This window comes from Varanus komodoensis, unplaced genomic scaffold, assembly GCF_004798865.1.
Source record: "Varanus komodoensis strain SLA01 unplaced genomic scaffold, ASM479886v1 scaffold23, whole genome shotgun sequence".
NCBI classification, from domain to species: Eukaryota; Metazoa; Chordata; class Lepidosauria; order Squamata; family Varanidae; genus Varanus; species Varanus komodoensis.
In genome coordinates this window covers 12,880,503-12,898,410 of record NW_025335627.1, presented here as the reverse complement: position 1 = coordinate 12,898,410, position 17,908 = coordinate 12,880,503, and the positions used below count along the sequence as shown (strand labels likewise).

Below are 17,908 nucleotides of genomic sequence, written 5' to 3'. Positions count from 1 at the left end.
CATGAGCAAATCTTTGCCATATCTTTTTGAAAGGAAAGAAAAATTGGTGCTGAATCTTATTCTAGCAATATGACTTTTAAACTGTATGAAGAATCCTACAATTCTATTGGCTATTTGAATGGGTTTTGGAAACAGCCTACAGAGTAGAAATGCATTTTACCCTAACAACCTTAGGAAAAATGGTTCAGAAGAGCATTTGTGGCAGTGGGAAAGGAAAGAAGAGAACTATGCTCGGGCCAGTTCCTAGGCCACTTCTGTTCCTTCCAATGGCATCCACAAAAGAGAGGTTCTTGCTGGATTGTGCACCATGCCTCTGTGTGTGTACACGTGCATGTGTGCACCCTTAGGCTTATTTACAACCCGAGAATTTCAAGACAACATTGACTTCAGATGCATTGATTGTTGCTTGGTTTACAGGACAGCAAGGTCAAACAGTAGCTGAAGAAGAGGGAAAAGGGGGGAAGAAAAAGAGACCTTAAGCATGTTAAGACCTCTTGACTTGCCTCTGTTTTCTCAACTCATTATAACAATTGGTGTCAATAGGCACCTAATCATGAACAGAAGCTTACAGAAGTTAATTGGAATGTGCATCCAGGATAACTGTTCTGAGTCAACAACCTTGGGAGCTGCTGGTCATCTAAATAAGCCCTGTATGGTAGGCATACATTTGCTCTTGTATAAAAGCTGAAATAACAGTGTATGCTTTCCTACTAGGAGAAAGGGTAGCCATCTGGGGGTGCTCTCCCTGGAACTTGACTGTGTAGTTAAGGATAAATGCACTGCAGCTGAATCCAGACAAGTTGTAAGCAGGCACTTCAGTTCTTCCAAGGAAACAGGCTTATTTGGAATCCATAGCATACCTGTGTGCCACTGGATCAGAACTGAAATCTGGATCCACAATTTCTGAAAAAGCATGCTGTTTCTATGGCTGACTTCACTTTTAGATTAGGTAAGTACTTGCTAGGTCCTTTTCTGTGGATTACTAGCAGTGGGATGCACGTTCCAGTGAGCATTCCAACCCACAGCTGGTGCAGCTAGCCATTGTGATGGCCAGCCAACTGCTCCTGCAATAACTCTTCCATGCATCACAGAGTGAAGGCGGAGCAATATCTCCACATGTGCAGAAGTCATTCAGAGAAGCAAGGCCATCTGAGACACTGCAGACTTCCGATGAATGCCTAACAGCATGAGGAGGCAGAGCAGAGCAGCTTGCAGAGATAAGGAGATGGATTTGCACAGTCCCAAGTGTGGCTAAAGCATTGCAATGAGATTGGGTTGAAAGTTTCTTAAGTCCCACTGATTTGGACGGGACTTGGTCACAACTTGTTCCTGCCTGACCTTTTTGCTGGATCGCACCTTTAACACTTTGCAATGTGCTTCAGAGATCACACTTATTAACAACTCACTGGAATCCTGTGGAATGCTGTACTTCTTCATAATATATTGTACATGCTCATCTTCTATAGAAGAATGGTGAACATCCTGCTCTTCAAAATCAGGTAGCAAAGTTTCAAAAAAGAGAGGAGTGATTTCCTGGTTGCAGAAAGCTTTAGAAATAATTTTAAATGTCTGTCTATTCATTGTCAGGTTGCTAGTCTGAAACAATGCCTATGGAAGCAAACAGAAGGCACACTGAGGAAATGAAGAGCTTATTAGAGAGAGGATTTTGTCAAGTGAGATATGATAGCATTCAAGTAATGTATGACATAACACTTATATTGCAGCATATAACACAGGAAAGTGGGTGAGCATAACTAATACAGTGGTACAGTGGTAATCCGCTCCAGGACTCTGGTCGTGACCCAAATTGGTTGTGAGCCAAGTTAAATTTCCCCATAAAGTTCAATGTAAATAAGGTTAATCCGTTCTGTAACCATTGTTTTTTAATCAGAAAAATGTGAAGCAAAGTGACAAAGAACAACAAAGATCGCAGCCAGCTGCCCCCCGCCCCCCATGCACAGCTGAGATCGCACCTGTCATCCCTGCACGCGCCCATCATCCTGGCACGCTGGTGGGGGGGAGAGGCGGGCGCACTGGGGGAGGGAGAGATGGGGGCGATCTTGGCCATCTCCCCCCCCCACCCCCAGCACGATAACGGCCATCTCCCCACTTGTGGGGAGGGGAGATGGCCGCGATCTTGCTGGTTGGGGGGGGCGAGATGACCGAGATTGCGCCTGTCTTTCCTGCATGAGTGCAACTGCGATCGTGGCCATCTCCCCACTCGGGGGTGGGGGAGATGGCTGCGATCTTGGTCACCACCCAATGCAGAGTTCGCGACCCAAGTCAAAATTTTCATGAAATTTTTGTTCGTGACCCGATTTGGTCATGAACGAAGGCGTTCGTGAGCCGAGGCACCGCTGTACTGTGGATGGGTCGCTATGCTGACAAAAGTTAAGATAGTTAACCGGGCCATGAAATGTTTCACCCTAACTGGCTTACTCATGGGTATATGAAGATGAACAAGGCAGAAATTGCCACTTCAGATGCTAAAAACAACCGTGGTAAGTGCAACACAGATAGATGAAGGTATTTCAATTGCTTAGGATTAATCAAATTATTTCCTACCATGGTAGATAAAAGCTTTATAGTATATTACATCTGATTTATAAACTGTCTCATCACAAAAGGAGCCTTCCCATTTTCAGCTATATAACCAATGGACACCTACTGAATCAAGGTAACAGTTTTACCTACTACAAGCATGTAACTGGCTTACTAATGCCGGGACATTTATGTTACCAGCAACACTGCTTTGTGAATAATCACTACAGCTATTTTACCTGCATTAAGCTTTTCTCAGAGGTGATATTTTAACATTTAATCGCCCTCTGACCTCACTGCTTGCAATGTTTCCCCTCTACAGCTGCTAAGTTAGGATAACATTTCATGTTTCTGATGAAAAATACCCTGGTCCATGAAAATGGATGTTACAATACAAGTGTCTTGCTTTGGCTGCAATAGAGTAATATGGCAATTGCTGAGGACGTGCAATTCTTCTCACACAAGTGATATAGGAAGACAAAGAGAAATAAGACAAACATACAAACATCTTGAATAAACCTGATCCACTACAAGCTTCTCCTTCCTACAGACATCTAATATAAAATCTTGCTTTGCTACTTCCCTAAAACAGTTCATAGGAAAAGCTGTTTGACAACCTACAAATGCCTCCCCTATATTCTTTGTCTTGGACACTGAATCTCAGACTTATGTGGATTAAAGGCCTAATTCAGACATGCACAACATTGTCAGTCTCCTGGTCTGTACATGTATGTGATCAGGCATACTCCTCCATGCATACAGGTTAGACTAAATGGGACATCCAGTATGAGTGCATCTGGCCAGCACTAAACAAACTGCGCTGGCTGCCAGTTGGTTCTGGGCAAACTTCAGAGTGTTGGAGTTAAAGGACTTAAAGCATTGAATAGCCTAGACAAATCTGAAGTACCCTGCCATGCACACCTGTGTGAAATCCTCTTCAGATGCCCGGCTCTGAATGTCCCCAATTTCTGAGGCAAACTGGGTGGCCATGAGTATTGGCAACTCCTTTATGGAACTTCCCCTCCTATCTCTTCTGCAGGTGCCTGATCTGAGTACAGTGGTGCCTCGCAGGTCAAATGACTCTAACTTCAAACGATCCAGAGTTTGAACATTAGAGTTGAGATGAAAATCACTCCACAGTTTGAAAGGTGCTTCTAAGTTCGAGCTGCGAGCAAAGTAAAAAAATGAGGTTGCAGTGAAAACTTCATCAGTTGTGTGCCCAACTGAAAAACCAAGCCTTGATGTCCTGAACTGATTTGTCCTGAATCTACTCATCTCAGATTGATCCACCTTGTCTTAACTTGAATCAATTCAGGATATCGAGGCAGCCACAACAGTGCTGGGGCAAGAGCGTTTGAAGAGAGAGCTGAGTAGTTTGAGGGTGATTCATGGCGGTGTCTTTTACTGTAATACTTTTGCTGTAATGTAAACATTTACTGTATTTTTTGATCACACTTCGTATATAACTTGAAGTTAATTCATTTCAGGAGGCCGTATTTGCTGTTTAAGTTTACTGAAATGGGTGTTGTTTAGGGTCTGGGAACAGATTAATTCACTTTCCATTATTTCTAATAGGGAAGATTGCGTTGGACTTTGAACAATTCCGAGTTCAAACGGCATCCTGAAACGAATTAAGTCTGAAGTATGAGGCACCACTGCATCTTTAAGCACCATCTTTCCCAAGTTATTCATAGCTTTGATGGTTCTTAAAATGTCTTTTAAATGGTTACAGTAGAGCAGTGTTGCTTATATGGTGCAGGGATTGAATTCATTCTTTCTCTAAACCCCGTTCATGAGATGTGGGAAAAGATTCTGCATCAGATCAGGTGGAGGGCTCAGAATCCATGGGTGAAATGCCAAGGCTAGAGAAATTGGAGATAAGTCAGGCAGTTCGAAGAGTCGGTTTCAAATACTGTGGGAAAACTCTCTGGGTACATTAAAGCCAGCCTTGCTGATCAGCATTAATATAATAAAGCTTTCTAGTAGGAAAGCCATTGCCTGGGTCTGCTTAAAAGGAGGAGGAGAACAGCTGGAGAAATGGTTGTTTATGTCATTTCAAAGAGTTCTGTTTGTAAGCCACCTTGAAAATGTTGAGTTGAAATGTGGGCTAAAATATCTTAAATAAGTAAAATTGCCAAGTATGATTGATAAAGAACTGCTGGATATAGTCAACCCTTCACTGTGACTTCCTGGCTCCTGTGATCCTGTATGAAGCCCTTCCCACAATATATGGTGCAGCCGTAATCTCCTTTCTATGTATAGTATACACTTTACTGATATTTTAAAATTCTGGTAAAGCCAGTAGAGATTCCCATTTTTCAGTATTCACCCAGAGGGAATTATATTCTCAAGCAAACTGGCAGAGAAAAACTAACCTTAGAAATGGGTGTACTTCTTGACTGCTGCAGTTCTTTAAGGGTATGAATTGCATCTAAGAGTGGGTGTACATCTGATGCAACCTGTTTCTTGATGTGGTTCAAATCTTTGAGGAGATCCAACACCTGATCCAAGGAAGTTTGCAGTTCTTTAGGGAAAAGCACCTGTACAGTAGCCAGGACAAATGGAGATCATAATCAACACTACACACACTTGCTTACAAGGAGCACAACCCAGGCAAAATTAAGAACTTTAACTTTCAGGAATCAATACGTCATAAAAGAATTTAGCTTCAGCTAAACAGGATTTAAAACTACTTATATTTTTGTTCAAATATTCCAGCACTGCCTACCTTTCCGTAATCAACTGATGGGTGCTGACAGTTTGGCTAGACTGGACTAAAACAGAAAGCTCTCCACAGTAGGAGAACAATCTATCTTCATGAAAGAAAATAATGAAAATGGGTAGAATAACCATCAAAAATTTTGCCTGAATTTCTGACAGCACTTTCTTTCATTGTGAATAATAGATAGTAATCCAGCAAGACATGCCTACTAGTAAAACTGGATTCCTTCCTGGAGTTTTGCCCTTCAGCCCACCCATACAGAGTGCTGCATGGCTGAGGCTGAAGATCTGCATGCATTTCCTGAGGTGCATTCAGTTCATGCTTGTGTTATACATGCAGCAGCTCTGAGCAGATGTTCCACACCAACACAGATAGGCAGTGGGGAGACAATTAAGTGGGAGCCAGAGGCCCGGCACAGCCTGGAGGCATGAGTGCAGCAGAGGGAATGCAAGTTTCTGCTGCATTTGGATACCTTCGGATCACAGCAACTGCTTATAGACTTTGTCTAGATTAGCTTTATAGGCAGATTAAGACAGAAGTAAGGAAGTGGCATCCCAAATGAAAACAGTTGAAGATTTCTCAGAAAATCTCTCTTGCTTTAAGCAGAGCAGTACAATTTTGCAGATGCGTATTTCTTCTGTGTTTCCTTGCAAAACAACACAGGGAAAGAGGTTTCTGCATTTTAACAACTTTGGGCAGTACAGAACATTTTTCAGAGTTGTACCTGCCATAGGCAGCTGGGGATTTTAAGTTTCCTGAACGCAGCTTATTGTTCCTATTATCAATTCCAGGACTTATGGCTGACCATTCACATTATCGTGCAGAGCATAAAACCCCACAACAGATAGAGAGCAGAGGCACAGCATGCCTAGAGAAACAGAGCTTCTTGTCAGAAATCTGACCTTCCCCTGGGTGTTACCAATGCATGGTCCTACAGCACCTCAAATTCTGCCTTTTATGCCACCCCCAAAAGAACCATCCAGGAAACATGAGAATCGGGATCTTGAGCCTGCAAGGTGGAATAAAATCATATTCTCATGGAGATCAGGTTTTTCTTCCTTTCATACTGCCAAGATTAGAACAAAATTTCAGGATGAGAAGAAAGAACCAAGGGGAAGAGACCATTCTCAGCTTCATTTGAAAAGATTTTGTGCTATTTCTCCTAAGCATGTGTCCATCACGGCTCCATCTCTGCTGCACAGTTATGGTCAGGAGCTGTCCCCACCCTATGAGTCAATGTCTCAAAGACCAAATCTCGGGGACTTGGCAAGTTGATTGCCGTGTGGAGACATCCTTATGAGGCAAAACATCAGCCTACAGCTGATGAGTCTGGACATCTCTCAGAGTTTTAGTCTTCCTGTCAAGATCTGAAGATGCAGGCCTGAATCCAAAAGGACAAAGTTGATTTGAGAGGATTATCCACTTTGCCTCTTCCCAAGGATATCAATTCCTGCCAGCTTCCAGCTTCTAGACCTGCCATGTTGGGAAACTTCCACACTGGGAGCCTCAAGAGTCTTGGTATCAAAAATCTCTCTCAATAGAGGATTAAGGGATAAGGAAAACCTGCTCCTTCTGGATTCTGCCTTGCTTCAGCATGGTTACTGGCATAGTAAAAATGTCTGTATTTGAATGCATTCACCCTACATATGGGCTCAATGAATATGGGATTTTGGAGTAGGCAACTGCAGGAAAAATGGATTATTAGAACGTGGGAGTTTGGGAATAGAAATGCATATACATAATTTAGTTTAGTTAAGTATTTGGGTTTTAACTCAAAGTGTCACAATTGGGAATTGACTAGAGTTAATAATTATGAAATCCTACAAAATCATTTGTTTAAGACTCTTCTGCAATGAACTGAATCCTTGAATATATCTACCATAGAAGCACAGCAATGGACAAGGAAGGCTGTGAGCGAACTGTAATTATGGGATGGGTTTCTTGGGTATATCTTAACAGAAGCACTTGAGATCATCATGCACAAGTAGAATCACACAAAAATGCACATACAAAAATGAAATGGGCACAAAGGTTGCTTTGCTTCACCTACTGCAACAAATTACCATATTTTTCACTCTATAAGACACACCCCCCCCCTCAAAAGTAAGGGGAAATGTCTGTGCATCTTATAGAGCAAATGTGTGTGTGCCCGATGCCCGGGATGCTGCCAGCCGCCTGCACCACGTGGCACCACCTGGCTGGCACATGCTGAGCGCGCCCTGCTCCTCCCCCGCCTCTGGAGCAGGTGAGAGCTGTGCCTCTCAGGGGGAGAGGTGTGGAGGAGGAGGAGCCGCGGGCTTTAACCCGCCGGCCGCACGGAGCGACGGACTGCTCACTCCCACCGCCCGGCAACTGCTCACCTCCACCGCCCGGGAAGACCTGCCGCCGCACCGCCCGGAAGACCACCGCCGGCACGCTGCCGGCCCGGCTGCACCACACCTGGCCGGCACGCGCTCGGCACGCCCTGCTCCGCCCCCTCCTCCGGCGCAGGTGAGAGCTGCTAATCACAGGTCAGTGTGTGTTTTCAAATGGCAACCCGTCTTTTAATGAAGCCCATGGGGAAGTGATGGGGAATGTGCCTGTGATTATCAGGAAGCTTTCTATGGATCCCTCCTCTAAAAACTAGGTGTATCTTATAGAGCAAAAAATACGGTATCACTGGTGGACAGAATGAGCATGGAAAAAGCTTCCCCTAAAGACCCAGCTCTCCCCACCCACTACAGCCTTTCCCATGGTGGCTTTGGCAACAAAGGGAGGCTCCAGCTGCCTGAAGCACCCAGTGGAGAGAAGGTAGGACTCAGCACACCGAGTCCTCTCCTTCCACAGCACAAGCGCATCCGTGGCAAAAGGGAGGCACATGCCCCTTGTCCCCGGTCAGCTCACCCCTGCTCTGGTGAGTGCATGCAGACCAGTGCCTGTGTGCTGCTCTCTTGCGGGCAGCCTGTGGGAAGTCAAGAGCAGAGAACTGAATGCATGGCACTGGCATTTTATAGGAAAATGTGTGGGGAGGGACATTCAGAGCCTTTGCTATTTTGTTTTTGTTTTGCAAGTACAGAGGGACTCTACTATTTGCAAATATTCCCTGCTACCTCCTCTCCTTGCCCGTTTGGCAAAGACAATCTACTTCACAAACGTATAGATTTTGCATTTGGACCACATAAAACTGATTCAAGCAATCACTGGGGAATTAAGAGGAAACAAATAATCATCTGTTCATCACTACCATGCTGATTCATTCCCACTCTTCCTTTACAAAATCCAGAGCAGCTTCCATCTCTCATTTGAGCTGAAACTCTGGGCACATTTACCGTGGCGTTGGCCTCATGGAACACAGTCAGCATAGTCAGCTCTCATGTTCACACCCACTTAGCTTCTACCCAGTTGGAGCATTATATATTCCCAGACCACTAGGCGGTGACATTAAGCCAATATAACTGTGGCCCATTAAATTAGGTTCCTTGATTCCCTGGACTTCCTTCCTGAAAGTACAGCAAATGTACAGACAAAAACCTAGAAAGGAAACCTAGGAAGATACTTTTTAAGACACAGCTTGTGGGACAAACCTTGTACATGACATTGTAGATATCCAAGTAATGCAGAAGTGTGACTCCCAAAACATATGCTTTGTGGGTCCTCTCCATGACTGATAGGTTGCAGAACTGCCCGGCTATGACTTCCAGTTCCACGTTGGCAGCATCAGTGTCACAGGACTCCAGCTGGTGTATCTGAAAGATCAGCTGCATTGGCACAGAAGGAAAGCAGGTTTGTAAATGGTGAGTGCTCTCGGATCAGGATGAATTAAGCAGCTCTCTTCTTCAAGCTGCTGCCCAGTGCCAACTTGTACAGGACAGAGCAGCATGTCATTCTCCCTCCAGTAACCTGTAGAGGGAGATTTCCTTGAACTCTGGCAAGCAAGAACAGGAGCTAAAAGATTTGGTTTCTTTTGGCCTTTGATATTAATAAACTTATTTTTGCAGGTCAAACAGTTTGTGACTGGGAGCAAGACATTATTGGTGGAGAGCACCAGGTGACATTCCAGAATTATCCCCTGTTCTCTGGCCCAACAATGCTTAAGCTGGAGACAAAGAACACCTTTTTTAATTGAAAGTGGGCTGAGAGGGCCCGGCTTCCCTACATTGTACATACATATTTTTTATAACACCCCCCACCATCAGAACAGGTTTTCCTGTGTGTGCTTGTTACCCACTCAAGAACCTGCCAGTCAGGTTAGCACAAGCCAAAGCAGGATGAATGCACTTACATTTATGGCTACCCAACCTTACCTTTAAGCACTGGCTGCAATCCTACACACAGTTATCTGGGAGGGAGTCCAAACTTGGTGGGGCTCAGTGGTGAGCAGGCACCCAAAGGATTACACTGTTAGTCTTTATGGAGGAGTACCTTGTAAAACTAATGTGGAGTAGCAGAGTGAACCACTGCTTTGCTGCCTGGCAATAGTTGTGATTGTGATTGTGTGTATTTGTATTTTGATGAACCTTTCGCATAACAATTACCTCTAATTAGGGGCAGCTGGCATTTCACCTATGTATCAGCATCATATTTTCTTCTGATAGACAGGGCGTGATGCTGTAATATTGATCCATAATCTTGAACAAGATGCACCATCAGCTAACAGGCTGATATTGAATGATGGGCAATCATGCTTTCTGACTGGAGGCATCAGTAAGAAACATGACTATTGGCAATATAACCACACTCTGGTTTTTTTTGTTTTTGTTTTACATGCTCAAACAAAGGCATGTAAAACATCACATAACTTGTGACTGAGAACAGTAACTTATTGCTGAAAGACACCAATCCACATTCTAGGCTCTGAGTCCTGAATGTGAAAAGAAACAAAGACACAGCTTGTATCATGCATACTGAACTTGCCTGTGTTTTGTTTCCTCGAAGGGGCATTTCCAGCAAAGTATTGATGCTTTCTGTTGACATTCCTACAGTATTTCTGAGCTCATTCCTGAGGTCATCAACGTTTCTGAACAGATCTATTAGCATATCTTTAAAACATGACAAAGCAAAAATTAAAGATTAGATTTTGTTCCAGTCTTTAGGAAATACCTTTTACACAGAGTGCTTGAAGCAAGCTTTGGAAAAGACGAGAAAAATGCCTCAAGAGTGTCCCCATGTGGTACATTTAAATGCAAAAGAACTGCAAGGGTTCATTCCTATTTTTGTATTATTCCATATTCTTGTGTACAGAGACATCTGAGTCTACTGCATCATTTCAAGACCATCTAGAATTCAGGATTAGGCCACTTGTTTTCTGTTTTCTTTACACATTTTTCATATACATACACATAATAATTATAGAAATTACACCATCTTAAAATCATATTGCTTGAAAAAATCAATATGGTAATCTGTCATTTATTACATTTTGTCCAAATCATTTGAAAACCTAAAAATAAAGTCCAATGGCCCATAAATGAGTTTCTAAATTGCCTTCCTTCTCTAAATCATGCCAAATGAGCATGTTTTACCATCAGCAGTATATTCAATTTGCTTCTCTACCAATTCTCACTAGAAAAGCATCAGCTTTCCATTTAAATGCCATTTCAATCCTAGTTGTTAGCAGTAAGTTAATCACAAATTCTATATTTTCCTGCCTTATAAGATACTTCATTTTTTCCTGAATGGTCTGGTTACTGTTATTCGGATGAGAAGCCGAATGAGCCCCTAATGATAAGGTTGATGTTATAGTCCATAATGGTATTGCCTGAGTGGCTATCCACTATTATAACCCTATTATGGAACTGAATAACATTAGCCATGCCATCAGGGGCTCATTCACCTGCTCACCTTACAACGTGACATACAGTATGCCATCACCTGCCAATAATGGCCTAATACTGCTATATCAGCCAAACAGGCACGGTCTCCATACCATACCAAAGGAAAGGCACAAAAGCGACATAGAATGGAAAGGCTGAGAAGTCAGTGGGAGAACATCTCAGTTTCCCAGGCCAGCCTTTGCTGCCAACCTGAAAGACACTATTATCCACCTGTAGAATTTCAAAGGAAGACTCAAGCATGAAACTGATGAATTAGAATTTAGCAGTAAGTTTGCCTCTCTTCAGGACCCAGTCAAAACCAAGTATTGGTATTTTTGTTTCTCTTTGGTTTGAGCATTTTGTTTGTTTTTGCCCACCAGAGGTGTTACGTTAGCACAGCAAAGCTAGGAAACGCTTGTTATCACCAATTACAGTTTTTGTGAATAGTCACCAGTCTTCCACTGTATACCAGACTTCTCCAACCTGGTGACCTTCAGAGGTATTTGGACCACTACTCCCAGAATCCAGGGCCACTGACTGGGAATTCTGGGTGCTGCAGTCCAAACATGTCTGGAAGGCACAAGGTTGGGGAAGGCTGTTGTAGCCATTTAAACTTTACACAGAAACATCACAAATCATCTCCATGTCATGACCTTTTAGCCCTATCATTAACCATTTTTTCTCCCCATAGCCATGCATGTGTAGCCCTTTCCAGGTGCACTGAAAGCAGTCTGAGTACAACTGTGAATGAGGGGGCTACCCTCTCCCCCTCTGTGGGCATTTCCCTTGCCCCCTTCACACAGAGGGTGACAGAAATGGAGGAGGGCACAGCTACCACAGTCCCTTCGCTCCTGTGTCGACTGTCCTCAGTTCAGAAAAGCCTGAAGAGGGCCCCTGTTACATATGCATCCAACAACTGAGGACAGCAACATTTCATGGACTGGATCCCAAGGGAAACCCAACTGGCAACATAAATTACATTGACAAGCATAAGCTGCTCCAGCAGGAGGACATCAGTGCTAGCTGGCGCTTCACTTTCAGTCTCCACAAAATGGGAGCCCTGTCTAAATGCTATCGCTGTTGTGCTACAGCAGTTTCTGCACATCAGCTGCCATGCCCCATTGGCTCCTGCCCCTAACAAAGGGGGCTCAAGCCTGTGAAAACATCTGTCACAATAAGTTTGTTGAACCTCAGGCACCACCAGGCATTTTGCAGCTGCTGCGGCTTCTCAACTAACATGGCTGCCTCTCTAGAATTTGTTAATTTAAGTGGTGTCTTGTACCATCTGCACATCACTTTAAAGTGATTTTCTCCTTTTAAATTAGCTGCCATAGAGCAATTTCTTCAGTAAATATATACTCCTTTCATACCTATCATCCCAAGGTACACATTTAGCTTTCACTTTGTCTTTCCAACATGTTCTTTAAACCCTTTCTGTTCAGAAAGGCATTTAATTTGGTCAGCTGATTACTCTGTTGCTTTTCTATTGTTTTAGCTGCTGTCTGCTTTGAATGATATATTTTAAGTGTTCCAAATTTTAAAAAGTTATTGTTACACACTTTGTTAGAAGCAGAAAAAGAGGATACATGTTCTCTTACAAATACATGAACTAATAAACATTAGAACAAGTATCTTCATATTATGGCTGTTATTAAAGTGTAAGTATCAGAGCACTGTCCCTTTCTCAGAGAAGTTCCTCTTTATCTGTCAAGTATGAGTAGCAAATCCAGTCCATAAAGAGCATAGCCATTACCTTTGATAGCAAGGTCCTGCAAAATTCATATTTCTTTATTTATTATATTTATACTTCGCTGTGAGAGGGATACTTGTTGGCCTGCCTACCAATGTTGCTGTAGCTGAACATAATGGTGGCATTTCAGGAATGCGTGTGGTGGAATGCCAGGGACAAGCAGTGGGTCCAAGCCGCAGCGGCCGCAATATAAATGGACTGCGAGATATGCAGAGCCCGGAGGCAGGGAAGCTGCAAGTGCATGTTATGAGGAGCATCAAGGACAAGACAAGTTCGGTTTCGCAGGAACAGGGCTAAGTCACACAGTGGATTTAGCAGGTGGATTTAATGAATGGGGGAGGGAGGGTAAAATGCTTCACCCTCTGTGACGGTTTAGCCCTTCCAAGTCCAAAGCTGAAACTGGGGAGATATTTAGCTCTCTCAAGGACTGCAATGATGCCAAATCGGCTCTACTAGATCTTAGCATAAAGGCAGCTTTTCACATCCTTTACTTCAACCAAAAGGCTCTCAGTTAAAACAATAAAATATACTAATCAATATAAAAGACAGTAAAAACAAAGCCAAACAATTTAAACAGAAAACTCTTTCATGCTCTCTTTTAACCTAGAAAAGTAAAAGATCTCAAATGTCTGGATAAATGAAACTTCTTCACCTGGCATTAGAAGGTCATTAAACATGGTGCTAGGCAACCTGGCCTAGGAAGGACCTTCCAGAATCAGGCGGGTAACACTGCCAAAGCTCTGTCTCGGGACACCACCAGCTTCAGAGGGGAGAGGCCTAGAGGGGGGCTTCTATAGATGACCGTACAGTTCAGACATGAGTTAGCAGACTGTCTTTGAGGTACCTCAGTCCCAAGCAACCTTGAATGGAGCTCAGATTTGAGCTGGCAGCCAGCACAGTTGGTGAGGAACTGCCCCTGTGCATTTTATACTCTCAGTCCCTGTCAGTAGACTTAGCACTGTATTTGGAAGCTGCTGAAGCTTCCAAAGAATCTTCAGTGGCAACTACACATTCGAAATGTTAAAGCAATCAAAACAAAATGATAATACTAAAGCAGGGGCAGTGGCCACAACTGAGGAGCAGGTATTCCAGATCCATAAAGATCTGGACAGACTATGGAAGTGGGCAGGGGACAACAGAATGCATAAGAGCAAGGTCTTGCACTTGGGGCATAGGGATGGGTGTCATAAGTACAGGTTATGGGATAAGTGGCTGGACAGCAGCACTTGTGAAAGGGACCTCGGGGTACTGGTTGACTGCAGGCTAAACATGAGTCAGCAGTGTGACATGGCGGCCAAGAGGGCGAAAGCCACCTTTGGATGCATAGCCAGAAGCATCCAAAGATCAAGAGAGGTATTACTGCCACTCTATACGACTCTGATCTGCCCACAACTAGAGTATTGTGTTCAGTTCTGGGCTCCACATTACAGGAAGGATATAACAAGGTTGGAATTGGTGCAGTGTAGGGCCACAGGGATAGTGGCCAGATTGCAGGAAAAGCCATATGAGGAGAGACTGAGGGAACTGGGTCTTTTCAGCCTGGAGAAGACTCCAAGGGGATCTGTTGGTGACATATAGGTACATGAGGGCGTGTCACATGGAGGTGGGTAAAGATCTGTTTTCCACTGTGGAGGAGTGCAGGACACATTCCAATGGAGCAAAGTTCAGGGAACCAAGGTTCAGTGTGGAAGCCAGAAAGTTCTTCCTGACGGTTAAGAACCCATGGGTATGAAATTGGCTTCCATGTGAGCTGGTTGAAGCCCCATTGGTGTGGGTGTTCAAGGATAGGCTGGACATGCACACGGTAGGCATGTCATGAGTGGAGCTGGCTGGAGTCGGAGGTCAGACTAGAACGTCCCTTCTGACTTGCTCTGTTTCTATGTTTTATTTAGCATTTGTTTTTAATATTATGTTTTATTTGATTCTGCTGGCAGTTTATTGTTTTATTGTCTTGTTGATTATATTGTGCTTATGCTCCTATTGAATTTCATGTAGTACATTTTATTGTATTATTTAATTGTGGTTTTAGCTATTATTGTTTTATCTATTTTCTTCTGTTACGTCTGCAATGTGAGCCACCCAGAAAGCTTTCTAGCTATGGGGTGGAGTACAAATGCCATAAATAAATAAATAAAATACCTACCATACAACAATAAAATAAAGTCAAATGTTAAAAACACTTTAAAAAAACCCAGAAGAAATAATTGCAACAGTCTGATAAATTAATTAATCCCAGGTACAGTCATACAATGAAATAATCATAAAATTTTATTTTTATATGCATGCATAGATATATAAATTATTCATTCAGTCTTAAAATGTCTGGTAAATAAAAACACTTTTACCTAGTGTCAGAAAGAAAATAAAGAAAGCACCAAGTGTATCCCTCTTGAAAACATGTTCCAAAAATAATAATAATAATATAATTATTATTATTATTATTATAACATTTCTATGCCGCCCCTTGCCGAAACCTCGGGGCGGCTTACAACATGATAAAATACATTGAAATACAATAGTACATAATAAATTACCATTAAATATAAAAATTCAAAAAATACATTGATTTACAAATATAAGATTAAAATTATCAGTATAAAATAAAAATATAGGAGGAGAAAGAGAAGGAAGAAGAAGTTGCCCTGGCCAGATCATATGTTTTAACAATTGAAATTATGTTTAAATAAAAAGGTCTTTACCTGGCGCCGAAAAACCAGTAACGACGGTGCCAGGCGGACCTCTTTGGGGAGTGAATTCCATAGGTTGGGTGCCACCGCAGAGAAAGCCCTCCTCCGGGTACTTACTCTCCTAATTTCTTTCATGGAGGGTTCCCGGAGAAGGGACTCTCCCGCAGATCTCAAAGGGCGGTCGGGCATATACGGACGTAAGCGCTCGTTCAGGTAGCCAGGACCCAAGCCGTTTAGGGCTTTATAAGGCCCTTCTCTTGTTTGCCACTCCCTTACTTTTTTAGGGGGCAGTTCCCTGAGAGGGATCTCCACAACTGGTGGTTGGAAAGGGTCACAGGGGCAATATATATTATATGTTAATGCTTCCCCACAGAAAAACAACAAAACATGCCCCTGCAACTAGAAAATTCACTCAGCAAAGAGAAAGCTTTAACATAGTCTTCTTTGTGTGCTAGCTCACTAGAAGTGTTTGGTGTTCTTAATGTATGGTGGCATACAAAATCATAATTCCATAGTTGCTTTCTGAAGAGGTACAACTTAGAATATCATCACCTGGAATATGTAGATGAGCTCAAAGTCCCATTAATTAAAATCAGTGTGAATTACATTTGAGTAAATAGGGCCTGCATGTTTCATTTTCAGAAAGCAGCAACTCTAAACAGCTGCCCTGATCTGAAAGCTGCGATGAACACATGCAGGGGCTTTCTAAGGCTCTTATAGCTTGGGTGGGCAAACGGGGGTCCTCCACATGCCTTGGCCTACAGCTTCCATAATCCTTCTCCACTGGCCATGGTAGCGAAGGCCAACCAAAGTTGCGAGTCAGAACTTCTGGAGGATGAGAAGTAGTCCACCCATGTTTTAGAAGAACATACTTCAATGGTAGTTCTTATTTATCTGAAAGTCACTGTCTCCACTAGAGATAAGGAATATCTATCTCAGACAGCAGTAGTCACTCAGACAAACAAGTTCAGAAATATACTGGAAATAACTCGACCACATTAAAAAAAAAAACCTTTTAAAAGGGGAGTTCACACATAACTTACCTTGTTTTCTGGAATGTGGTGTATTCTTAGTGATATTCATTACAGAATTCAAAGATGCCATATACTTAGGGATAGCATGGAAATATTGAAGCTGCAGCATATTTTCCTGCAACCTTTTTTTAAAGAAAAGAAAAGAAAAAGCAGTAAGTATTTGTTCTTTCTAACTAATATATACTGCTACAGAAAATGTGAAGAGGGTCTCACCAGTCAATTTGTTGCTGGAGTTTTTTAGGATCCCCAAGGAGCATTTCTAGGAGTTCTGCAGACATGCTCCTATGGTTGCTCGCCACACGAACACTTACTTCTACACTGTGAAGAAGCTTCTTGTGGAACTCACTTTGTTCACACAGCTCTGTAAAATTAATGTCAGGGAGCTGGCAGGTTTGCTGTAACAGACTAATGCTCTCATATTCGCAAAGAAGTGATGTGATGTTTTGGAGGAGAGTCAGCTTTAAATACAATCAAGAGAGGCATACAAGTTATTCACACATGAGTGATCAAAAAGTGAAGAAAGAAAGACAGAAATGGCTGGAAGAATTTTTCTTTCACTAGTGAGGTGAAGGTGGTGCTACAAGCTATATGCATATTGTGTACAGCAAAAGCTAAAGAGCCATTATTACAAAGCATTGAGGTGGAAAGTTAGAGCAGAGAAACAGGGGAGGGGGACTTAACCCTCGCTGTCCACATTCCATTTTTCATGGCTCCACAGGCATAACAGAAAAGGCAAAGGGGGGTGGGGGGCCTGGAGCAGAGAAGACGCAGGGGAGAACAGGGAGGGGCACTGCCTGCTCTCGTGCTGCTCCTTTCCCCTGCCAGAGTGGCTTTTCCCAGAGCAGCCACCAGGTCTTCATCAAACACGTTTGCATCTAATATGGACTTGGAGCTCAATCGCAGCTGATCAAGGCATGCACATTCGCCATTACACCAAGTCAACATCCTCAGTCTACTTACCCTTAACATCAAGAGCTCTGAAACAGATGAATATTTCTGGTAGGCATCATGTGAGAAAAGAACCTTTTTTAACTGTGCTATGTTTGGAGGAAGAGTAGAATTTTCTGTAAAGAAAAACAAATGTTAATTTATCTAGTTTGCTATTATTACTACTGCATCTCCATCTGAAATATCTTTAAAGCAGCTAACAATAAGATTCAGTTATCCTTATTTTTATCTTGCAGGTGGAAATGAAGTTTGGAGGGGAGTGTTACTAAATTTATAAGTAGCTAGGCCTGAAAGGGTTAAGTGCATGTGCACACACACACACACGCATGGACACACAAACTGAAGGTGATTCCAACAGTTTCTTTTGATAAAAACAAAGTTGGGGAAAGTATGAAGAAGGGGCATGTGAGTCAGCCACACTATCTGATCTGGAA

At 42.8% G+C, this 17,908-nt stretch overlaps 1 protein-coding gene across 1 annotated transcript; it reads right to left on the bottom strand.

Moving 5' to 3' along the window:
* Positions 1–411: 411 nt before the first annotated feature.
* LOC123024438 (glucosylceramide transporter ABCA12-like) lies at positions 412–17,634 on the bottom strand. Its single transcript, XM_044432153.1, has 7 exons — positions 17,487–17,634; positions 16,740–16,984; positions 16,536–16,648; positions 10,157–10,281; positions 8,827–9,000; positions 4,917–5,081; positions 412–438 (listed from the first exon to the last, which is right to left on the bottom strand). The coding sequence occupies exons 1-7, from the start codon at positions 17,493–17,495 to the stop codon at positions 412–414; spliced, it is 858 nt and encodes a 285-aa protein (XP_044288088.1). The 5' UTR covers positions 17,496–17,634.
* Positions 17,635–17,908: the final 274 nt, after the last annotated feature.

What these genes read in the sequence shown, in the direction of transcription:
- LOC123024438 (XM_044432153.1), bottom strand. An exon ending in CTCCAGCAACAAATTGACTG is followed by an intron (nt 16,649 to 16,739) that starts GTGAGACCCTCT and finishes CTTTAAAAAAAG; the next exon opens with GTTGCAGGAAAATATGCTGC. An exon ending in ACCACATTCCAGAAAACAAG is followed by an intron (nt 10,282 to 16,535) that starts GTAAGTTATGTG and finishes CATGTTTTAAAG; the next exon opens with ATATGCTAATAGATCTGTTC.